The 26,447-nt window shown below is 47.7% G+C and overlaps 1 protein-coding gene across 3 annotated transcripts in view; it reads right to left on the bottom strand.

Annotated features, from left to right (window-relative positions):
* UGP2 (UDP-glucose pyrophosphorylase 2) overlaps window positions 1–26,447 on the bottom strand; it is a 63,284-nt gene that overhangs the window by 19,836 nt on the left and 17,001 nt on the right. For all 3 annotated transcript variants that reach the window (XM_069954744.1, XM_069954743.1, XM_069954741.1), the window contains exons 2-3: window positions 20,773–20,900; window positions 17,465–17,572 (exon numbers count right to left, since the gene is read on the bottom strand). In XM_069954744.1, coding sequence (XP_069810845.1) covers window positions 17,465–17,572; window positions 20,773–20,886 — 222 coding nt within the window. In that variant the 5' untranslated portion in view covers window positions 20,887–20,900. The remainder of the gene's footprint in view (window positions 1–17,464; window positions 17,573–20,772; window positions 20,901–26,447) is intronic.

Raw genomic sequence — 26,447 nt, 5'->3', positions numbered from 1 at the left:
ATCCATCGCCCATCTTTCCATCTCTCTCTATCCATCTTTAGATCCTTCTATGAAACACATCCAATGTTTCTGGTCCCTTCCGCTGCTGGTAACCACATATGACCCCAATCATTTTATCATTTGGATGTTGACAGACTTACAAAACATCCCTAAAGAATAATTAACAGGGTAAACCTTGACCGTCGTTCACACAGGGCACCACCAGAGCAGTGTTTGATCTACAGACATGTGACTTATTGCAGTGAGTATTAAGCCAACGGTTTGTAAATCTGACACTAATGTAATAGTTACACTGAATATTTGGTTAAAAAAAAATTCACAGATATAAATGCAGCGTGATTGGCGGTGCGACGTTTTTACAGGTCGACAAACACAAGCGTGTTCACAACTACATGTCACACGTACAGTCTGACTTACCGCTCTCCAGGGGTTAGTGTTATTCTAAGCATATGCGCTAATACAGTTGCTGAATCTGAACAGGGATGAATGTAGCGTGACATCATTATTACACTGGTTATAATGGACGCCAATATCCAGCTAGGACTATATATAATAAGGAGGCCTCTATACAAACTACATGTAAATATACAGTATATAGAGGGGCTCTGTGGTATCTATAGGGAACATCCTGTGCTATTATACAGAGAAAACCTAGACAAAACCCAACACACAAGACACAATATGTAAGAAACGCACAACATAGATTATCACGCTGCAAAATAATCCATCTGAAAGGTCTGGGCTAAACATTTCTACAGAATATAGAGGAGAATTGTTAGAGTTCCCACTGTAAATCTGCCAAAAACAGAGTATGTATGTCCGGGGTTGATGTTATTCTTACTGTACAGGTAAGGAGCAGGAAAATATTACCTGTAGGGTCCCAGCTCCTGCAATAGCTATTATCCAACCAGAGGACTTACCAAAGATAGAGGATAGACAGACAGACAGAGAGATAGATAATGTACATACAGACACTGAGCACGGTGAGGGGTCCTTGTCCTCTGGGCTCGGGCAGTATTACCTCCACCATCCTCAGCACATGGTCCAGGCAGTAATGGTGAGCTGTCCGCCTGCAGTCTCCGCAGCACATACCAGGCCGCCTCTCCCCTGCACACCTCTATTCTATACGCCTCACACTTCCTCATACATCAATGTAAGACAGTAAAGCACTACTCCGACCACTTTCTTCTAGAAATAGGAGATCGCGTCAAAAGACCTGTCAGTCAATAAGATGCTGTATATCCTATACCAGACACCAACAGGTCAGATCTCAAGGGAGAAGCCGCTGAGCCATTCACACTAACCTCAACCCACCCAAATAATCATCCTATAGAATAAGTGATTTATATACTACTATCTCCAACCAAATGTCTTCCCGGGATATACACACCTGTCCAATATCTCTATATACACACACACACCTCTCCAATATCTCTCTCTCTTATCCCTGCATCCTATCCATCCACCATCCCCCTCATTCCCTATGTGTATGTACTTATTAGCATGTTATATCACAGGAATGGTCGTAGCACGCAGCATTATCAGTTTTCTGGCCCGTGAGGAGCCTTACTGACCCAGTTACATCCAGATACAAGGATCTGTCGCTAGATACACACACTTGTACTATTTTTCCAGGAAGCTTACAAGTGAGTTGACACAGGGAAGTAATGATTATTTGCACTATAATATAGTAATAGATGGCGAGCACTGAGCGCAGGTGACCTCCCCGGCCCGGCACAGCTGTGCTAACAGAGGGAGCATAGTCCCGACACAGCTGTGCTAACAGAGGAAGCATAGTCCCGACACAGCAGCGACACGTAGATAAAATATTACCATAATTACAAAGGAAGGTTGTCGGCTGGAGAGGTTGATAATATCCCTGTGTAATACGGCCAGTGATCAGACGATTAACGAGTAATCGATAATTTGTCGGCTTATTGGGTTGTTTTGACCCAGCAAAAAAATTTAAAAAAATAAAAATCAACCACTGGCAGTATCTCACTGATCTGAGCTCGGTTACGTCCCACATCTTCTATGGGATGGTTTGTATGAATGATAATAGTAGACGATTCACTGAATACAGCATGGCAGATCACATTCTTCGCAGGCATAAATTTGCATCACAAAATTTCTGTTTAATTTACAGACGACGGTCGCCCAGAACTGCCCACTCCAGCATAACATTACCTTACAGTGAGCAAACCAAGTATCTGATCTGCTGCCGACCACCTGCCGACACAGAAAGGAGAGGGGGGAAATATTTCTGGTCGGTAACTTCACCTGTGAGAGAATCTATAGAACATTCCAGATACTCACATAGCAGGATTTATACATAATTATTCACCATTTCATTCCATGAAATAAGGATGAGATACAATAGAAGAAGAGAAGTTCCTATTTTGTCAAGAAACCTTTGTTTGCAGTTACAGAGGTCGGACCAGGTTTGCAGACCCTGCAGCAGGGATTGTGTCCCCCTCTCCCATTTCTATTGGGTTCAGGTGTGGAGACTGGCAGCTGCTCCAGGACCATGAAATAATTCTTACGGAGCCAATTCTTGGTTGCCCCGGCTGCGGGTTCCCTCCTTGGTTGCCCCGGCTGCGGGTTCCCTCCTTGGTTGCCCCGGCTGCGGGTTCCCTCCTTGGTTGCCCCGGCTGCGGGTTCCCTCCTTGGTTGCCCCGGCTGCGGGTTCCCTCCTTGGTTGCCCCGGCTGCGGGTTCCCTCCTTGGTTGCCCCCGCTGCGGGTTCCCTCCTTGGTTGCCCCCGCTGCGGGTTCCCTCCTTGGTTGCCCCGGCTGCGGGTTCCCTCCTTGGTTGCCCCGGCTGCGGGTTCCCTCCTTGGTTGCCCCGGCTGTGGGTTCCCTCCTTGGTTGTCTCCGCTGCGGGTTCCCTCCTTGGTTGCCCCGGCTGCGGGTTCCCTCCTTAGCTATCCAGGCTGCGGGTTTTGGGTCATTGACAGCTGGAAGACCCAGCCACCACCCATGTTCACTGTTCTAACTGAGGGAAGGATGTTGTTGCCCAAATCTCATAATACATGGCCCCATTCATCCTCCTTTCTATACGGTGCAGCCCCCCATCACCACCAGTCCTCATGAGTGGAACTGTGTTCTTGGGGTTGTCCTCATCCTTTTTCCTCCAAACATGGTTGATACCATAAAAGTTCTTCCCCATGCCTCCTCGGGATCAACCAGATGGTCATTGGTGACGTCACACGGGCCTGGACATGTGCTGTTGTGAGCAGGAGGACCTTGTGTTTCCTGCAGGATTATACTCCATGATGGTGTAATGTGTTACTACAGAAATCTATTAGACTGTGGTCCCGGCTCTCTTCATGTCAGTGACCAGGTCCTCCTCTGTAGTTCTAGGCTGATTCCTGACCTTTCCAGAATCATCCTTACCCCACAAGGTGAGATCTCACATGGAGGCCCAGGCCAAGGAAGATTGACCGTCACTGTGTGTTACTTCTATTTTCTAATAATTGAGCCAACAGTAGTTGTCTTCTCACCCAGCGGCTGCCTACTGTCCTGTAGCCTGTTCCAGTATTTTCCTTGTCCGGCACAGCGGAGCCGGCAGAGATGGTTGGTTGGGTTTTATTTAGAGTGTTTGTTCTTACATGTATTGGGTGCACATAACACTGCCATTATCTGCTTTCAGATTTGCGGCTCCCCTGCTGTCTAATGTACTGTAGCCGAGCCTACTGCTTCACATACACGTATTAAGCCGTACAGCATCAGAAAATAGAGCGCAATTTATAAGCAAATAATGGAAACGTCTTCTCCGATGGATCCCATCTCTCTCGATGCAGAATATCTAATTACATTTCAATTACAAATCTCGTTCCCAAATGGGCAAAAACCTGAATTAACTTAACATCAAAGTCTTTAAAATCCCCCAAAATGTAATTTCCTGCACTCTTAGGATACAAACACACACGGCATATACGCTGCGTATTTACTGCTGCGATACGCAGCAGATTAGATCTAAAGAACTGAACACAGTATCAAATCTGCTGCGTATCTGCTACGTATCTGATGTGTATCTGCTGTGTGTGTTTGTACCCTTAGGCTGCAAAAGTAATATTCTTCCCAACAACCCGGCAATTACTCATCTTCATTTAAGCAATCTGTCACTAGGACATCATTTTACATTGCCTACGGCCTACTGATTCTCTACCTACACTTACTACAAGGTCTTGGAACGAGCGGCTCGGGAGTCACACATACCTTTACATCTGCTCACACAGAACAGAGGTCACATGGACAAACCTCCTCGAAAGGGCCCTGACTGACTGCAGAAGGGCTCCGCTTACATCCTCGTCCCCCGACTAATCTTAAAAGGCCATATAATATTGTCAATACCATCATAAGTTCCGCAAGCTCAGAGAACACAAGATCCTAAGGCCGTAACAAGTATTTTATAAACATATATCACCTCTCCCGTCATCGGGGATGTAGAGGGCACCCTTACGGGGATGTAGAGGGGACCCTTACGGGGATGTAGAGGGGACCCTTACCGGGATGAAGAGTGGTCATTTACAACTTTACCAATATTCTACGTAGTCATAATAACCGCATATTGTTACTAAAGAAGAACCCAAACTAGACAAATCACTGGGATTTTATTGGCCAATGGTAAATGTTCTGAATTATGACTAATCATATGGCTCTAAAGCTATTACAAAACTACAACTCCCATGATGCCCGGACAGCTGAGGCTTTAGCTTTGCTTTATCTTCCGTAATGTAATGGTTTCTGCCAATCACTTTAACCCTATAGATTAATGAATAACCGTCCGTCCTCAGGGAGATAAGAGACGGCTTGTGAGCTACAGGTAACAGTACACTCCATGCCCTGATACACTTTCTTGTATAATTCTAAGACTTAGAGGGCATTCACACATTCAGTGCACGGACAACGTGGTACAGAACGGAGTGAGGATGTTCTCAGCATCTTCATTCATATCGATGCCAGGAGCTCCGAAACAGCATGTCCGTACTGTAGCGCCAACATTTACATTCAAGAGTTGCGGGATTCCGGTCCACAGGACATCGTTCGAGCACGGACCATATTCATGGAACGTCTAAATGGCCCCTTAGAGGGGTTTTCCCTGTCACTTTAAAAATCTTGTTAAAAGTTGTGATCAGCCTGGATCTAGGTGCTCAGATCACAGAATGTTCTACAGTCCCAGCAACGATGAAGTACTATAGAGACTTTCATGACATCTGCAAGTCTCCTTTCCATCACTGCTCTCGAATGAAGAAATGATAGTAGAACTGGGAATTCATTGTATGGTGTGCACCATGGATGCGAGGGAGACGGACAACGTGTGTGCCACCACCGACAGGGAGGTAGATCTTATAAACGGCACGAAAGACGAAAGAAGCGGAGAGCCCATAGACTGAAAGGAGAGAATCAGTCATGGGCCATACCAACATGCAACAATGCACCATGCACATCAGGTCCTAACAAAGTGTTTGTCCAGCTTTATAAACTATAAATTATATCATGGTGACTACCGAATGTCCTCACCGTGCTCCCATGATAACACTTCTGCACCGGCCACAAGCCTCCATCTTCATCCTAAAGAAAAGGCCTCCAGGATGTAGAATATGATGACAGACACATTAAAAGGAGTACAGTAGTTCACAAAAAAAAAAAAAAAAAAAAAAATTCAAAAGCAACTGGTGCCAGAGATTTACTTTTATTAAAAAATCTCCAGTCTTCCAGTACTTATCAGCTGCTGTATGTCCTGCAGGAAGTGGTGTATTCTCTCCAGTCTGACACAGAGCTCTCTGCTGTCACCTCTGTCCATGTCAGAAACTGTCCAGAGCAACAGCAAATCCCCATAGAAAACCTATCCTGCTCTCCAGAATGGAAATAACACACCACTTACTGTAGGACATACAGCAGCTGATAAGTGCTGGAAGACTTGCGATTGTTTAATACAAGTAAATACAAAACTCCGGCACCTGTTGAATTGAAAGATTTTTTTTTTCCCGTGAACCACCCCTTTAATAGTAGAGACGCTCAGTAAGGTGCTAGCTGTAAATAACACCGCCATCACAGGGTGTTTGAGTGCTAAAAACACAGGAAGGGACGGCGGACATGATTTCTAAGAAATCTTCATCATACTCCATGTTGCTTCACAATAGTTTACCTATCTGGCCCCTTTATGTGCCTATGTTCAGCTCTCTCTAATGAGAGCACTCACACTCAGCTGAGCCAGACGTCCACGGACATGGGGCTTACGGCTGACGGCTATGGAGATGTATGGGCCCCTCTGCGTGATTTCTCCTGTGAAGGTCACCACGGCTCTGTACATGTCATAATCCCATCACTATTGTACAATACTAACAATGACTTTCTGTAAATGTCATAAGTAGCATAGAAGGCTCCTCTATAGTCTACAATGTAAATAACAAGGGTGTGCCACCATGTACCAGCATAGAAATACACGACAGACCTCACCATGTGTCACCGACGGATTTCACAGTTTGACGAGAAGCCTTCATCTACTGATTCTGTGAATCAGACCCCCCAGGCACTGAAGATTAGGGTACAATCACACAAAGCGATTATCAGCCGTACTTGGCCTATAATAGTTTAGTTTAATAGGTTATGCTCTAAATCAATGATCAGCTGACATGCACAATGACGGCTGATCGTTGATTTAAAACACCACATAAAATTCCGATAACGATAGTGATGGTCTGCTGGCCGTCGCTCCATGTAATAGGATTGGCAGCAGACCGCCGCTATCTCCTATGGGCTCCCATCCCGCAGCTCTTGCATCGCCCCCCAATATTTATGCGTATAATAGCACCAAAAGTGCGCGGGAAACAAGGAGGAAGCGAGCGCTGACCTGACAGGTGGGCACTCACTTGCTCCTAATTGTCGGCCTGTCTAATACGGCCCTTACTCACTATTCAGTGGTCATACTATACATGACAATACGGCTCTAGGTCAGGTAGATGGCAGCAGGGTTAATAACTTTTAGCATACACCTACCGACGTGTTTCATGCAGGTGTATCTAATGATGGTGTGATACTGCTGTATGCTAATCCCAATGTCTGCCGTTCTGTACCGTCCCCTCCCGGTGTAATGTTGGTTCCGGAATAATGGAGAACACATTTCTTCGCACCTAGATTCGTGTGAAGGCGCCATGAACGAGCGCCGACCTCACCAATTCACACTCACTCGCAGGCGACAATGGCCAAAGATTGACGCATCTATAAAGACCCTAAGGAATCCTGCATTTCCTGAAACACATCGTCCAACGTGTAGTGATGTCACAATACCAGGATTTTGAGTTCAATACCAATACCAGCTTCTTTTTTTTTTTAATGCTCGATACCAATTTGATACTTAATAAATTATATTTAAAAAAAACACACAATAGAGATCCCCCCCCCCCCGACTGTCAGGTCTGTACGAACCATATTACTTTATAAATAAAGTTTCCATTATTTAAAATAAATGTTCCTAAAAAAATAGCCCTATTCTGATTCCTAACATGGCTATGGGGCAATCTGTAGTTTTATTTAGTAGCACGTTTTTATGTGGTACTGAATTTGGTGGTTTCTCCGCTTGCACCATTTACTGTGCGTGATCAGGAAGGTGATAATCTTATAATATGCACAATAACACTTCAGCTATCAGGGGGATGATGGGAACTGTAGTCATGTAACACACACTTCAGCTATCAGGGGGATGATGGGAACTGTAGTCATGTAACACACACTTCAGCTATCAGGGGGGATGATGGGAACTGTAGTCATGTAACACACACTTCAGCTATCAGGGGGATGATGGGAACTGTAGTCATGTAACACACACTTCAGCTATCAGGGGGGATGATGGGAACTGTAGTCATGTAATACACTTCAGCTGTCAGGGGGATGATGGGGGTTGTAGTTGCACTATTCCAGCTGGATTCGGGCAGCAGAGTAATGTGCAGGCTACCGCCCCCCTCCCACTTCCCTTCACAGTCGCAGCCAGGCCGACCTTTTGTTCACCCCCCACATTGCTGATGCCGGCCCCGGGAGTGTCCCGACGGTCCTTCCTGCCGCCCTCACCTCACAGCCCCCCACTTCCTGTCAGATCTCCTCCTCGCCTCCCCCACCTCTTGCCTTCTCCTGCGTTCTCCCCTCCCAGACCGTGCAGCTCTCAGCCGTTCTCCTCCCTCTCCTGCCGCCGACCCTGTGCTGCCCCTCTGCCCTTTTCAGACACTCACCGGCCCAGCTGTGTCTCATGCTCGGTGCCTGTGGAGGGGGGGGAAGGTCCTCATCTTAGCCCATAGGACCCGCAGTTGCCAACCCCGCAGTGACATACACGTGTTCCGGGGCTGGCGATGTCAGAGGCAGGAGCGGCGACGGAAAACCGTTTTTTTTTTGCCCCGAAAATCGATAGGAGTATCGATTTTTCGGTGCATCGTGCATCCCTACCAACGTGACTATCGGTGAGATCTCTGGGGGCAACAAGACGACCCGACAGATTCAAAGACGTCAAGATAAATGGGGTCTGATAGGATTCACAGAAAGAGGGGTCATCCAGACGCTACAACCTGATCAGGCGGGGGGCCGGACCACGGGGCAGAGCTCATTACCGCTGAAGCTGGTGACTACAAGGGATCTCTATGGAGAACAGCACAGTCATCCATCATCTGGTGCAGTCAGTTCTCGGAGATGCTGCAGATTCTCTACAGGTAAAACTGCACAAAATTGTAGAGATTTACAGCTGTAGATTAAGAGCAAAACATTAAAAAAATTATACATTAAAAAAATTCTATGAATTTAAAAGCTACAGATATCAATTCCCTATTGTGTCAATCAGGAAAATCTATAATATTCCCAGAGTATATCCGCAACACAACCGGACTCCACAAATAAAGTACTCAGCAGATTTTCTTCTATCCGGGGGTCTCCTGGTATAAGCAGTGCGGCCTCTGTACCTTCTATCTGGGGTCTCCTGGTATAAGCAGTGCGGCCTCTGTACCTTCTATCCGGGGGGGGCTCCTGGTATAAGCAGTGCGGCCTCTGTACCTTCTATCCGGGGGTCTCCTGGTATAAGCAGTGCGGCCTCTGTACCTTCTATCCGGGGGTCTCCTGGTATAAGCAGTGCAGCCTCTGTACCTTCTATCTGGGGTCTCCTGGTATAAGCAGTGCGGCCTCTGTACCTTCTATCCGGGGGTCTCCTGGTATAAGCAGTGCAGCCTCTGTACCTTCTATCTGGGGTCTCCTGGTATAAGCAGTGCGGTCTCTGTACCTTCTATCTGGGGTCTCCTGGTATAAGCAGTGCGGCCTCTGTACCTTCTATCCGGGGGTCTTCTGGTATAAGCAGTGCGGCCTCTGTACCTTCTATCCGGGGGTCTCCTTGTATAACCAGTGAGGCCTCTGTACCTTCTATCCAGGGGTCTCCAGGTATAACCAGTGCGGCCTCTGTACCTTCTATCCGGGGGGCTCCTAGAATAAGCAGTACGGCCTCTGTACCTTCTATCCGGGGGTCTCCTGGTATAAGCAGTACGGCCTCTGTACCTTCTATCCGGGGGTCTCCTGGTATAAGCAGTGCAGCCTCTGTACCTTCTATCTGGGGTCTCCTGGTATAAGCAGTGCGGTCTCTGTACCTTCTATCTGGGGTCTCCTGGTATAAGCAGTGCGGCCTCTGTACCTTCTATCCGGGGGGCTCCTGGTATAAGCAGTGCGGCCTCTGTACCTTCTATCCGGGGGTCTCCTGGTATAAGCAGTGCGGCCTCTGTACCTTCTATCCAGGGGTCTCCTGGTATAAGCAGTGCGGCCTCTGTACCTTCTATCCAGGGGTCTCCTGGTATAAGCAGTGCGGCCTCTGTACCTTCTATCCAGGGGTCTCCAGGAATAACCAGTGCGGCCTCTGTACCTTCTATGCGGGGGTCTCCAGGAATAAGCAGTGCGGCCTCCGTAACTCCTATCCGGGGGTCTCCTGGTATAAGCAGTGCGGCCTCTGTACCTTCTATCTGGGGTCTCCTGGTATAAGCAGTGCGGCCTCTGTACCTTCTATCTGGGGTCTCCTAGAATAAGCAGTGCGGCCTCTGTACCTTCTATCCGGGGGTCTCCTGGTATAAGCAGTGCGGCCTCTGTACCTTCTATCTGGGGTCTCCTAGAATAAGCAGTGCGGCCTCTGTACTTTCTATCCGGGGGGGTTCCTGGAATTCCATTAAGCTAAAGCAGATGTGAAGCTAAATGTTCAGATACTTCTACTAAGGAAAAGCCCATCCCCCTCATTCTATGGAGTTGTATATCAGTTTGCACATCCACAGAGGTGCTGTATACTGCGGTGCACAATGAGCATTCATACACTGTACTATTCATGGGCTCATGGACATATTCTCCCCCGGCACAGAGAGTGCACACAGTGATGTCACAGTACAGGGGGATACTACACAGAGTGATGTCACAGTACAGGGGGGATAATACACACAGTGATGTCACAGTACAGGGGGGGATACTACACACAGTGATGTCACAGTACAGGGGGGATAATACACAGTGATGTCACAGTACAGGGGGGATAATACACACAATGATGTCACAGTACAGGGGGGATCATACACACAGTGATGTCACAGTACAGGGGGGATACTACACACAGTGATGTCACAGTACAGGGATATAATACACACAGTGATGTCACAGTACAGGGATATAATACACACAGTGATGTCACAGTATAGGGATACTACACACAGTGATGTCACAGTACAGGGGGGATAATACACACAGTGATGTCACAGTATAGGGATACTACACATCTAAGCCTGCCATCCTTATAGTGCTGCCCATGGATGACACTATCAGCAGGCAACCCTTCAGCATATTCTGCACTAATGGACGTGGACTGTAATAACGTCCGATTGTATCTATAAGTCTCCCGGCCCCATTGTAGCAGCATTAAGCAATGTGTTAGTCAACCGTGAATAAACTAGAACTTTCCACTTGCTATAAATTATTCCCCAACACTTACCTTGTACAATGATCCAGGTTATACAGAGGGCACATTACACTGGTCTGCAGCAGTATATAGTGCCGCCCGTATGTATCCAGCTATATCTGTGCAGTGGGGGGTTTCCCATTATCTTCTGACATTTAATCATTGTTTTCATACATTTGTATTTCTAAGAAGACGTTGAAGAATCAGGAAGCTTTTACCAAAGATAAAATCTCTGATTCTCGTTCTAAAACAAATACAGATCTAGCAGTAAGAAGTTTCCTGCATAAGAACTGCCCTGTGTGACCTGGAGGGGGGGGATTATAAGGTCACCTGATAATTGTGGCTCTTCTGTACCAGACTATATGAGTATCAGGGCAGTCTCTGACTACACACAGTTTGCTTGTAGTCTGTTACCATGGAGACTGTGGTTTTTAGAACACTATTTGTTTTAGTTTACTTTCCCTCTCACTTGGGCTCTAGTCGTCCAGTACAGGGTCAATTCACACTGCATAAGGAATCTAAGTGGAAAGTATAAGTCGGGCGTACGTCACCATATAGCGGTACATTAGCATGTGCTATTCACAGTAACACGTGTGAACCCAGCCTGGATTTAGCCTAATCCTGACGGCTGTGTCATCTACAGTTCATTCTCATTGTATATATCCCTCAGAAGAATAATATAGTGATTTTCACCACTGTACTGAACATTTTAGACAGAGAGATCCCTGTATTGTGCAATGACCCATCCCCCGGTTATACCGCACACGACCTCTCAATCTCAACACAACAAAGACACAATTTGTGAATATTCCTGGACACAAACTACATGACTACGCCAGTCATACGGCACAACATGTACACGACTACGCCAGTCAGGGGATAGGAGCTGTACACGACTAAGCCAGTCACAGGCTACAAGTTGTACACGACTACGCCAGTCACAGGACACGAGCTGCACACGACTACGCCAGTCACAGGACACGAGCTGCACACGACTATGCCAGTCACAGGACACGAGCTGCACACGACTACGCCAGTCACAGGACACGAGCTGCACACGACTACGCCAGTCACAGGACACGAGCTGCACACGACTACGCCAGTCACAGGAACCCTGCTTTCTGTTTTGTAACCATTCCTTGCCAATAGATCTTTACAATTTTCTTAAGAAATTATACAAGCCTCGGAGTAACGGTTGCCGCTGCTGTCCGTCATCTATGTGGCTAGTAGATAAGACTCTTTAGTAAGAGCCTAAAAACAAAACAACCCCAGAACAATACATAATAACCTACACAAGCAACCGAACAAATGTAATGAATGTAATCTGATCTCACGGCAACAATAAACAATAGGGGAGACAATCCCAGCGGTCTCTGTCACCCACAGCAATCAGGTCAGCCATAGATTATATAACTATTAAAGAAGATGGCAGTAGTAATGGGTGACCCCTCTGCTGCCACTAATGGCTGTGTCCGGAACTGCAGGCCTGCACAAGCTCTGGTTTCAACACTGTTACATATGACTAGCACTGCAACATGAGCAATACTGACCCTCCTGAAGTCTATTCTAATGCATATGAGCACTGTGACTAGAACTCATAAGTCTATGGAACTTGTCTCTGACAACGGGCCCGGGAGCGAAGCATATAACCACCCGCTTCTCTCCACGCTCATTCTGATGATCATTTGGGGTCTGAACAATCAGTTATAATGGATTTCAGCTCATGCAGGGAGACAGATTGCAGCAAGCTGGGGAGTTAAGCACAAAACTGTGCTCTTCTCCTGGCCTGCTCCAGAGACAAATCAGAAGATCAGTCAACAGCTTCATGCTGACTGTTTCCATAAAGAAGTGGGAATAAATAAATAAAAAAAAAAAAAAGGAAAACCATGAAATTATAGGTCTTTAAAATGTATTACCGATATATATATAGATATATATATATATATATAGATATATAGATATAGATATATATATATAGATATATATATATATAGATATGCGTGTGCGTGCGTGCCAAGTGTGCATACACTGTGTCCTGAAAGCAAGCGGCAGAAGAGACGTCTAATACGAGTGACGTCCAGCAGTAATAACTAATGCCGATACTTTAGTATAATCTGTAACTACGCGGCTCAGAAGTAATGGCAGATAATTACTAGACACTAATACAGGCCGCTAGTCGCACATCACCAGCAACGTGGCGGCCACTAGCGGACGGCGCTGTCGGCCTCTTGGCCGTTGAGGCAATAATCAGAGTTTTACATTTTCTAAATCTTATTTTTCTTCTGTCTGGAAAAATGTGTCCAATGCCTCGAAAATGCAAAAAAAAACTAATTAAGGGATCTATAAACCGGTGTATCTAATCTATAAACCATGGATGTATCTAATCCACATTGTGTATACATGAAGAAGAAAGCAATAGGCGCTGCATGCACAGGAGAGGGGGCCACAACCCCCGGTACACAGGACGCACGCTCACCTGATGGGGTGGTACTGTATTAGGCACCACACTATTGAGTGGGATTGCAGCCCGCTAACTTTCAATAACCCGACCAGGAGTCCCGCTGGCAAAATTATCACATAGAAAAAGTGGAACACTGGGCTTTCCTGGTGCGATCCATCTGGCCCAGGAGGAGTCGGATGTCTAGATAACTGGGTTTCCTTAATGTTACCAGACACAGACTTTTTTTTGCATTCCGTTACGCGTTTCAAGGAGGTCACCACATTGATTCCTGATGAAGAGGAGCGTGACCTCCTCGAAACACGTAGTGGAATGCAAATAAAGACCCTTTTACACCAGAACGTAAAGTCCGCGTCCAGTAACATTGAGGAAACCCAGTGATCCAGACATCAGACTCCTGGGCCAGACTGACCGCACCAAGAAAGCCACAGAGTGCTCCACTTTTTCATTGTGCTAATAAACACTGTGTAAGAGAGAGACACGCAGTGTGCTACTATAAAGGAGCCCCCCGAACCCCTGACCACTCCTGAATATAAAGGGAATGCAGGAAGGGGAGGTGCAGCATTGACTGAACAGAGAGGGTCTCTCCCATAGGCCTAAATAGAGAGAACCATGGTGGAGAGTGGAGCACTGAAAGAGGCCTCAATCTCACAAGGAGCGGGCAAGCCAATCAAAGGCCGGGAGAAAAGCCGGAGAAGTCTGCGGGAACGCCGGCAGGTAACGTATTAGCTTGTTTAAAGCCCGGCCGATGATGGGTTAAGTTGGCAGTGGCTACATTGTTGCATCGGGATGACAATCCACAGGGAGAATGCAGAGTGATTGGACATAACTGCACCGCACATTGCAGCGGATTCTGCAGCAATGCGGTAAGTGTGAAAGTAGTCTAAGGAGGTATCCAAATGTTGACAGGATTTGCCACAGATGTGTGATGAAGCAGGCTCCTCCATACAATCCGACACGTCTGCAGCAGCCGCAGCCAAAGAAAAGCCCCACACATGCACAACCAGCTGAAAAGGTGGATAAGGACACAAATACTATACATACCCATATGCCATATACATAAATAAAAACCACGACCCCAAATAACCCTGGCCCTATACCCCGGCTGAGGGGCGACGTCTGCACAGAACGCTCCCTTGTCCCCGGTAATAGAAGCCGCAGTGTCCTCCATCACACTCCCATCCTCTGGGGGTACGCCAGCCCTGGCCGCCTTCCACTCTCACAGAGACGCACGGCCGAGCTGAAGGCTAACAAGAGCCGATTCATAGTGCATGAAAAGTTCTCGCCTCAGCCGGAGAAACCTCTATTCCATTTATCAGTATGAGGGAGTCTCTCAGCGGCCTCAGACTCACAGGAGCTCGGACGCCCCAAAGAATGAAAGGCTGGGTTCTCCCCTATAGAAAACATAACGGCAGCGGGAGCTCAGCCTGAAGATATTGTTTCAGCCATTACTAATACTGTATATTGGTCGCTGACTACTCAGGTCTAACACAGGCTCACAGCTGAACGGCCGGAGATGACCCTGATGTCACTGCCAGCACACGGCCAACCTGATGCGGCAACCAGAAGTCTCACAGGGATATACAGTCTATACAGGAAGCATATATACAGGAATATATACAGGCAGCAGATTACAGATACAGGTTCGGACTAGTAGTAAAGATTCGGCACCATTTGGCTGATAGGAGCAGTGGGAGAATACAGCCGTGTATCCAGAAAGAGTGTGTCTGTGCGATGTACTGCAGGGGAATGGGCTACAATATCCCACACAGCAGGTGGGTGTATATATGGGGGTGTACATACGCCATGCAAACAATGAAGAGGCCACAGTGCTCGTCCAAGGGCCACATCAGCAGGAGCGCAGAGTCCTCCACCCCTCTCCATGGTCAATCCAAATTGATCTCAAAAAATCCCTTTAACTCTACGCAGAAGATCTCGTGCTCCGTAAAGTAAAACATGAACTCCCAAGTTTAAATGGACACTGTCACTTTAAAGTAACTTTTGCTATGTCCTAAAGCAGGGATGGGGAACGTGCGGCCCCCCCAGCTGTTACAGAATTACAATCCTTATCACGTCTGGGAATTGGTGTTTTACACCAGCTGGAGGGCGGCATGTTCCCCATCCCTGTCAGAGCCGGACTGATCAGTACAGTGGGCGGCTGACACTTCACTCCCCGGCCTGCTCGATTTGCTCTCATTCCTGGATTCACACGTCGGTAGTGCAGCCGCAGCCGTCACTATGAACGTGCATCAGCAGAGCTCCAGGCTTCACACAGCACGCATTGACATAGCGATCTGGGTCACAAATCCCAATCTGCACTACAACATGTGCTTTTTTTTTTTTTTTTGCGTGTCACAGATCGCGGCCCTGTACACACAGAGATCTATGAACAGGGGTCACTGAAAAACAGCAGTCCTACAGACGTGTGAATAAGGCCTAAGTAGCAAGAGAGACAAAGCAGCAAGCCAGAGAGTAAAGCGCACTGCTCAGCGTTTCTCACGATTCAATTGAACGATGTCTAAACACAAAGATCCTGACTGATCAAAACGTCTGACACAGCGACATGAAACCGGGATAGAAAAATATTAAAGGGGGAGTTCAGCAAAATAACATTTCTTTCAAATCAACTATTGCCAGAAATTTGTAATTTACTTCTAGTAAAATAAATCTCCAGCCTTCCAATGCTGATCAGCTGCTGTATGTCCTGCAGGAAGTGGTGCATTCTCTCCAGTCTGACACAGTGCTCTCTGCTGCCACCTCTGTCCATGTCAGGAACTGTCCAGAGCAGGAGAGGTTTCCTATGGGGATTTGCTCCTGCTCTGGACAGTTCCTGACATGGACAGAGGTGGCAGCAGAGAGCACTGTGTCTGACTGGAGAGAATACACCACTTTCTGCAGGATATACAGCAGCTGATAAGTTCTGGAAGACGGGAGATTTTTTACTAAAACGAAAATTACAAATATCTGGCACTTGCTGGGAACAGTTGATTTAAAAGATTTTTTTTTTTAACTCCCCCCTCTAAGATCCTAAATCTCCTGCGGTTTCTTACAATTCATGAAGACGTTCCGGTCATACCATGGCCGCAATACCATCGTCTACATGAAACATCTGTGCCACAAGTGCAAGATTGTCAACCGATATCGGCGACATTGACTGCGAATGCAAATAGATATTAAAATGTTACATTTCTGCCCAATGGATTTCTAGTCATCACTGAGCCATTATACAAGTCTTATAATTACAGGGTAGGACCTGGGGATACAAGCCTTCCTTAAAGACCATTGCTTTAGTAATCCAGCAGTTAAAGGAAAGTCCGGCGAAAATTTTTATTATTGTATTGTTCCTCTAAAGTTATACAAATCCCTAAAATACACTTATTACAGGAAATATGTATAAAGTGCTTTCTTCCCTGCACTTACTACTGCATCAAGGCTTCACTTCCTGGATAACATGGCGATGTCACTTCCTGGATAACATGGCGATGTCACTTCCTGGATAACATGGCGATGTCACTTCCTGGATAACATGGCGATGTCACTTCCTGGATAACATGGTGATGTCACTTCCTGGATAACATGGTGATGTCACTTCCTGGATAACATGGTGATGTCACTTCCTGGATAACACGGTGATGTCACTTCCTGGATAACATGGTGAGGATGATGGCAAGAGGACACTGAGGGACACAGGGCAATGTAGGGACACTGAGCATCCCTCTGCCATCATCCTCTCCAGCAGCCACAGCCGCACAGCTCTGGGAGTCGGGTTGTGACATCACCATGTTATTCAGGAAGTGAAGCCTTGATGCAGTAGTAAGTGCAGGGTTTTTTCCCTTTATAAGCATTTCCTGTAATAGGTGTATATTGGGGATTTGTATAACTTTTAGGGGGCAATACAATACTTAAATAAAATTTTTCTACGGACTTCTCCTTTAACATATACGACCACATAACACATGAAACCAACTCATAGACAACAGGGTGGACAATGGAAACCATCAGTAATGCTATAACATCCAGGGCCGTCATCAGTAATATAGAGACTTACAGAATCCTCGGGGGGTTTCTGGATCTTTCCCCAGTCGACAGAAGGACCTTTTTCTTGCAGGAACCGATGAAACAACTTCTGGAAGCCTTCCAAGTCTTTCTTTGTATGCTGCCGGGAAGAAAACGTATGAACATGAACGGAGCAATGAGACAAAGCAAAGTTATTACAATCAGATGTGCACCACATACATATATATAAAGGACTATACATGGGCGTTATAAATGGGAATGTTTGCCGCGTCGTAGGGCGTAGTGTAAACGGGCTTGTTGAGTAAACGGGCTTGTCAAGAGTTATTGATCACAGCGGGTCTCACTGCTGACACCGCCTCTGGTCAGGAGATATAGCTAGATCCCTGTACTGTTTTTCTCCCCCATGGATCTAATCCCTCCCAGGTTTCCGCTCTGCACTGTGACCCTGCGGTTGCCATACAACAGTGCACACACTTTCCCCCAATCTCCCTCATTTACAGGCACAGGGGAGGCCAGCTGCCAGTACTTGGAGACTGCAGATGAGCTGAGCATGGCTGACCACCTTAGTGGGTCATAACTAAGGACAGCAGGCTGTCAAAACAATGCCGGACCATGAGGGATTAGTAAGACTATATTCAGAACTGATAATATTATATACACATATTGGCAATACGGCCCATAGAGAATGAATGGGGGGGGGGGGGATGTTGGCAGCTTTATTCACGCGGTGGGACCATTTTTCTCCATTCTCATGATAAGGGGGGGGGGGGGGGGGGTCCTAGGGGTCAGGTCACACCTTTAAGAAATGAATAAGAACTGGGATTCCAGCATATCCAGCAGGAATAGCACAGAGTCTCTAACACAGGATCTTGGCTTGTTGCCATTATATGACATGCAGCATGTATGTGTATTGTGGCCGTACAGTGCAGGTCTATACTATCACGGTGGTCGTGGACACAGCATAGCCATAGAGGAGCGCGGTGGCCATCACCAGGCTGGATGTAGAGCTGTGCGGTGTCCTGGTAATCCCGGCCTGGGGTTACACATTAACCAGGAGACTCCCGGCACGCTTTCACTACACCGCCACTCATTTAGTCCCCGTCACAATCCTGTTTGCTTTGTAAGTCACAAATGGCTGCAATCCGTAATATATTGTGACTATACACTGCAGAACCATCCGGCTTCTATAGAGAATGAGACTGCTGCCCTATATAATAGCAGGAGTCAGAAGGGATCTTATATAGGTCAGGTAATGCATTATAACCAGTATCATACATTGCAGCAGAACCATGACTCAGTGATCCCCTATGGCAGGGAGTCCACGGGGCGGCTTATGGGAACCACCCTGAGCCTCCACACTAGGCAGTAAGACCATTATGTAATACAGGAAACCTGCGGCCCTCCAGCTGCTGCTATAGCTTCGGCTGCCCAGGCATGATGGGAAGTGTAGCTTTGCACCAGCTGGAGGGCGGAAGGTTCCCCATCCCCGATTTAACAGGGATAATATGTGTCACCCTGATTTTTACTGATTAGAGTCAGAATTTCTTTTTTTTCCCTCTATCGATTATTATGGGGTCAGCCATATTGCCTACGTCAATGCTCTGCTCTGTTACCTGCATTTAAAGATTTACAGCAGCTACAGGCACATAGGAAACAACAGACTGGAGGGGATTTATTGACTTCTATGAGATAGTTTTCTAGCCATGCTCTGTAACCTGTGCAGATGTCACTATAAATGGGAGGAATTGCGGCCACCATCTATTGTGAATGGTCTAGTCCAGTCTTATCTATATACTGGTGTCACCATTCACTGTAACCCTGTCTGTGATGATAAAGGGCAGAATGCTGAGGGGCTCTTTGCAGAACAGGAAGTATCAGCTTCTTATTGGTTTAGTGGCCACAGTGGAACGGCCATACACTCAATTTCAACCGTGTGTGAGCATAGCCTTTCTGTGTTTTCAATCCACTCCTAGTTTTGGTTGCAAAATACTGAGCAAAAATACTGTGTGGGGACATCGCCCTAATCTGTTTTCAGTAGGTTATGAACTTCTTTTAAATCAGATCAACTGGTGTCAAAAAGTTATACAAATCTGTAATTTACTTATTTAAAAATCTCCAGTCTTCCCATACTTATCAGCTGCTGTATGTCTTGCAGGAAGTGGTGTATTCTCTCCAGTCTGACACAGTGCTCTATGCTGCCACCTCTGTCCATTGTCAGGAACTGTCCAGAGCAGCAGCAAATCCCCATAGAAAACCTCTCATGCTCTGCACAGTTCCTGACATGGACAGAGGTGGCAGCAGAGAGTGTCAGACTGGAGAGAATACACCACTTCCTGCAGGACATACAACAGCTGATAAGTACTGGAAGATTGGAGATTTTTTTTTTGTAAACCAGCTGATTTGAAAGAAAAACATTTTCGCTGGAGTTCCCCTTTAAAGAACAATGTATTCTTACCACCGTGATTCATTAGGGTTTTACCATAGAAATTCTAGAAGTTTCACAGAACAAGTGATGAACTTCCTACCACATCATAATAGGTTCATAGAGTATTCGGTGCGGCTGCTGCTCCTCTAAGGGTCACAGGACCTTACTGGCCAATTTCCTGGAGCGAGGACGACCCAATGTGTCACTACTGTATCGGCCCTTCATATGTCCCAGTGAGGCCGCCGTGCAGGGACAGACGCTTCTCACAAAATAAGCCTTGTCCTGTAAGGATACTAATACACGGGCCGATGGGGGCCCGATAACAGTAAACAAGCGCTGATCTGCTAGATTGGCGCTCGTTTACTGGACCTATTACACGGCCCGATTATCGTTTAACAAGGGCTGCATGGAAATTGTTACCGATGTCCTTGCAGCCCTTGCTTAAACTGTATACATTACCTATCCATGCTGCAGGGCTCCTCTTGCTCTCTGCTTCTCCCCAGGTCCCTTGCGCTGCAGCTCCAGAGTGACCTGTCTCATCTGACAGGCTGCTCAGCCAATCACTGGCCGCGGCGGTCCTGGCCACTGATTAGCTGAACGGCCTGTCAGATGAGACAGGTCACTCTGGAGCTGCAGCGCAAGGGACCTGGGGAGAAGCAGAGAGCAAGAGGAGCCCTGCAGCATGGATAGGTAATGTATACAGTTTGGAAATCGTCAGCCGCCGCCTGCGCACCGCTGTAACACGTAGCAATGCGCGGTCGGTGCCCACCAATTATAGGTCCAAACCTATTCCAAAGATGGCTACAAAGATGGTGGTAAGTGGCCAGCCCAGCGCTCTGGAAACAGGGGCGCTATAAGAAATCAATAATAAAAGCACAAAGGTTCTAAGTTATCTGTTTCCCTGAGGCGTGTACCTCTAATTCAGATTCCGGGGCTGTAGACAGGATCTTCTCCAGGTCCACCTTCATAGCCTCCTCCAGCTCCTCTCTGATGGCTTCCTGAAACTGCGACATCCCTCCGCCAGACATCGCCTTACTCAAATCTGAAAGAAAAAGAAAAAAAAAATCAGCAACTACAAAGAAGATTGAAAAAAAACTAAATTGACAAATACAACTCACACAATACAGATAGTGTGTCTGCCACACTTAATGATCTGTGAAAAAGGAGACACTTACAAAAACCTGCTTAAAGGGGTCGTCCACAACTCATGCCAGAGATTTGTTATTTACTTCTAATAAAAATCTTCCGGTACTTCTCAGCTGCCGTTTGTGCTGCCAGGAAGTGGTGTATTCTTTCCAGTCTGACACAGTTCTCTCTGCTGCCACATCTGTCCATGTCAGGAACTGTCTGGGGATCTGCTGCTGCTCTGGACAGTTCCTGACATGGACAGAGGTGGCAGCAGAGAGCACTGTGTCAGACTGGAAATACACCACTTCCTGCAGGACATACAGCAGCTGATAAGTACTGGAAGACTGGAGATTTTTAATCGAAGACCATTACAATTTTTGTTTTAGTGAAGAACTCCTTTAATTTTAAGGAATTAATCCTGCGTGAAGAGGAATTTAATGCGGCTGATGGGCTATAAAACATTACAGACAAATGCCATGAAAGCGTCTGAAAAGGGTCACAAGACTCAGAGTCACACATTGGTCACGCATCGGTCACACATCGGTCACGCACGAGCTGATCTCAACAACAGGAAACAGATCCTATCCAGCCACATCGTATGATGACAAAGCGCTCGTCCAGCCGCACTTATACAGCCCGACAATCAGAGCGCCATCTTCCTGGTAAAGGAGCAGGCGGTGACGTGGAATGGATCGTGCTGACCGCGGAGTCACCGACTCCCTCCGAAACCCATCACCTCCGACCAATCCCACCTGTGAGGTCTATGAAGGGGGAGAGAGAAGGAGGCTCTAGTGTTATGTTACCCCAGAGCTGCATTCACACTTTACACTGCTCAGTACTGCTCTATAAATGTAATTGATGCTGCTGTGGATGTGATAGCAATAATAGGGTGCAGGACCCCGATGTGCAGGATATGGGGACATCATTGCATCTAGGCCCAACGACAACAGAAAACTAGAAAATTACTTTGAAGACTACATCAGAAAAGTGTCTCCGAACCCTCCAATAGCCAATGTAAGGTCCCTATTCCACAGTAACGATAATCGGCCGGATCGGCCCCATTTGGCCCGATTCGGCAGATTATCGTTCGGTGAAATAGAGAGAACGATCAGCCGATGATCGTGTCATCGGCTGATCGCTCATTTAGGGCCAGACCTAAAATCATCGTTCCCCCACCGCGCATCGCTACGGTTGAATAGCGGTGCACGGCGGGCGACCGACGATTTGAGAAGAAACAGCAGCATCATCATCATACATTACCTGGCTGCAGGGCTTCTTCTCCGCGCTGTCTTCATCCCTGGGTCCTGCGCCCTCTATCTTCTGAATGGCCGGTCAGCTGACGGAGCGCTCAGCCAATCACAGGCCGGGACCGCCGCAACCTGTGATTGGCTGAGTGTGGCCTGTCAGCTGACCGGCCATTCAGAAGATAGAGCGCGGGGGACCCGGGGAGGAGACGGAGCGGAGGACAAGCCCTGCAGCCAGGTAATGTATGATGCTGCAAGGACATCGCTCAACGATCATCGGGCCGTGGAATAGGCCCAGTAAACGAGCGGCGATCTAGCAGATCGCCGCTCGTTTACATCGTGCTCGGCCCGTGGAATAGGACCCTAAGAGTCAGGAGTCAACTGACTGTGCATGTCAGGAACTGTTCAGAGCAGGAGAGGTGGCAGCAGAGAGCACTGAGTCAGACTGGAGAGAATACACCACTTCCTGCAGGACATACAGCAGCTGATAAGTACTGGAAGAATAAAAATTTTAAATAGAAATAAATATAACTTTCTGAAACCAATTGATTTGAAAGAAAAAGATTTCCGCTGGATGATCCCTTTAAGTATTAACCTCTTTCCTTCACAATGTAGCTGGAGGACATCAAGAAATACCCAGTGACCAGTGTAGGAGCTAAGACAACATCTAAGGAATCCCCCGGGGCCTGAGAACCGGAATCCCCAGACATTCCAGCCGAGCCGTCATCCGGGAGGCCTATGGTGCTCTGTATACACCATCCCCGGTGCTCTGTATACACCATCCCCGGTGCTCTGACTGCTCTGTATACACCATCCCCGGTGCTCCGACTGCTCTGTATACACCATCCCCGGTGCTCTGACCGCTCTGTATACACCATCCCCGGTGCTCTGACCGCTCTGTATACACCATCCCCGGTGCTCTGACCGCTCTGTATACACCATCCCCGGTGCTGTGACTGCTCTGTATACACCATCCCCGGTGCTGTGACTGCTCTGTATACACCATCTCCGGTGCTCTGTATACACCATCCCCGGTGCTCTGTATACACCATCCCCGGTGCTCTGTATACACCATCCCCGGTGCTCCGACTGCTCTGTATACACCATCCCCGGTGCTCTGCTCTGTATACACCATCCCCGGTGCTCTGACTGCTCTGTATACACCATCCCCGGTGCTGTGACTGCTCTGTATACACCATCCCCGGTGCTGTGACTGCTCTGTATACACCATCTCCGGTGCTCTGTATACACCATCCCCGGTGCTCTGTATACACCATCCCCGGTGCTCTGTATACACCATCCCCGGTGCTCCGACTGCTCTGTATACACCATCCCCGGTGCTCTGCTCTGTATACACCATCCCCGGTGCTCTGCTCTGTATACACCATCCCCGGTGCTCTGCTCTGTATACACCATCCCCGGTGCTCTGCTCTGTATACACCATCCCCGGTGCTCTGCTCTGTATACACCATCCCCGGTGCTCTGCTCTGTATACACCATCCCCGGTGCTCTGCTCTGTATACACCAACCCCGGTGCTCTGCTCTGTATACACCATCCCCGGTGCTCCGACTGCTCTGTATACACCATCCCCGGTGCTCTGTATACACCATCCCCGGTGCTCTGTATACACCATCTCCGGTGCTCTGTATACACCATCCCCGGTGCTCTGTATACACCATCCCCGGTGCTCTGTATACACCATCCCCGGTGCTCTGTATACACCATCCCCGGTGCTCTGCTCTGTATACACCATCCCCGGTGCTCTGCTCTGTATACACCATCCCCGGTGCTCTGCTCTGTATACACCAACCCCGGTGCTCTGTATACACCATCCCCGGTGCTCTGTATACACCATTCCCCGGTGCTCTGTATACACCATTCCCCGGTGCTCTGTATACACCATTCCCCAGTGCTCTGTATACACCATTCCCCGGTGCTCTGTATACACCATCCCCGGTGCTCTGTATACACCATCCCCGGTGCTCTGTATACACCATTCCCCGGTGCTCTGTATACACCATCCCCGGTGCTCTGTATACACCATCCCCGGTGCTCTGTATACACCATCCCCGGTGCTCTGTATACACCATCCCCGGTGCTCTGTATACACCATCCCCAGTGCTCTGCTCTGTATACACCATCCCCGGTGCTCTGACTGCTCTAATGGCTCCCATCCTGTCCGCACCTCAACTCACCTCTGGGGAATAGAAAACACCCTAATTAAAGGGATTTATTCTAATAAATAAAGTTTAGTAATGAAATAATGGACGTCACTAGGTAAAAGAAATTAGCAGTCTTGTTGCGGTACTATATCGCTTGCGGTGGTTATGAGCATGGTTAATCTGAGGTCGTTATTGGTGACCTTACTGCGATTAACCCTTCCAGCATTACAGAGTGCAGATACAGCCGGCCAGGGACTTGATTACATTAGCCATCTTAGAAGGGACATAGATTTCTGTGTCTTCAGCAGAAAGCAGCAGCTTAGAACTGGGGGAATGAGACTGAATAAATAATAGCAAGTATGGAAGAATTGTTGGTCTCTTTATTCACCATGTATTTTATCTAACTGGATAACCCATTTAAGCATAGCAGGAAAAATTCTAGAGAGAAACTGGTGCCAGGACGATTGCCAGCATTCCCAGTAGGGTGAGGAGAGATGCCAGCATTCCCAGTAGGGTGAGGAGAGATGCCAGCATTCCCAGTCGGGTGAGGAGAGATGCCAGCATTCCCAGTAGGGTGAGGAGAGATGCCAGCATTCCCAGTAGGGTGAGGAGAGATGCCAGCATTCCCAGTAGGGTGAGGAGAGATGCCAGCATTCCCAGTAGGGTGAGGACTGATGCCAGCATTCCCAGTAGGGTGAGGAGAGATGCCAGCATTCCCAGTAGGGTGAGGACTTATGCCAGCATTCCCAGTAGGGTGAGGAGAGATGCCAGCATTCCCAGTAGGGTGAGGACTGATGCCAGCATTCCCAGTAGGGTGAGGACTGATGCCAGCATTCCCAGTAGGGTGAGGACTGATGCCAGCATTCCCAGTAGGGTGAGGACTGATGCCAGCATTCCCAGTAGGGTGAGGACTGATGCCAGCATTCCCAGTAGGGTGAGGACTGATGCCAGCATTCCCAGTAGGGTGAGGACTGATGCCAGCATTCCCAGTAGGGTGAGGACTGATGCCAGCATTCCCAGTAGGGTGAGGACTGATGCCAGCATTCCCAGTAGGGTGAGGACTGATGCCAGCATTCCCAGTAGGGTGAGGACTGATGCCAGCATTCCCAGTAGGGTGAGGAGAGATGCCAGCAATCCCAGTAGGGTGAGGAGAGATGCCAGCATTCCCAGTAGGGTCGTTGCCGGCATCAAGCATGTAGGCCGTAATTGCTGTGCTGGTGGTGAGAAGGCATCTATCTTACCACATCTTCCTGTTTGGTTTTCATTAGGATGAGAAGGAATATATTATTGTATCGGGTCCGGTAAGACAGCTGTATGTGAATGCAGCCTGATTCACGGACAGAAGATGCCGGCCGGCTCACACAACCGCAGCGCATACTGCCAAGAAGGACGGGATCGGCTGACCACAGTATCAATAACATTTGTAATGAAAACCTCAACTGAGGGTTCTGGAAATCCTTCTGGTTAAACATGTGATCAGGGCGGCCATCTCCGTCTATCATCCTACCCGTGACTTGGTGACTGCTTCACCCGCCATGACTTATCATCCTATGTATAAAAGATGGCCAGACTATTGCAGCAATGAAGCACTTTAAGTCGCCTTTTGTCTCCAACCCTTTCCCTATAGATTGTAAGCTCTTGTGATCAGGACCCTCTCCCGCCGTTTGTCTACAGACTGAGCAATCTGCCTGTTACAGTCCAGTCCAAGTTGTAAGGATTAGTAATACACTGCCCATAGACTCCTATATACCACTACATTAGCGCTGTGTGATTTTCTAGCAGCACGCACCTTTGGATGCAGTACAGTATTAAAAGGGATACTGCACTCATGGCCATGGTGAGACTAACAATTCCTTCCATACCTGTTATTCAGTCTCCTCAACCCAGTTCTCAGCTGCTGCTTTCTGCTGAAGACACAAAAATATGTGTGTGACCTTTTCTCTCTGTCTCTCCCCCCTCCCTTCTGAGACAGCTGATGTAAACAAGTCCCTGGCAGGCTGTATCTGCAACATTGTAGCTTCTTTGTAATGCTGAGAGGGTTAATTACAGTGAGG

The sequence above is a fragment of the Dendropsophus ebraccatus genome, chromosome 15 (assembly GCF_027789765.1).
Source record: "Dendropsophus ebraccatus isolate aDenEbr1 chromosome 15, aDenEbr1.pat, whole genome shotgun sequence".
In the NCBI taxonomy this organism is placed as follows: domain Eukaryota; kingdom Metazoa; phylum Chordata; class Amphibia; order Anura; family Hylidae; genus Dendropsophus; species Dendropsophus ebraccatus.
Note: the sequence above shows the minus strand (reverse complement) of the source record. Positions and strands in the feature narration are given on the sequence as shown.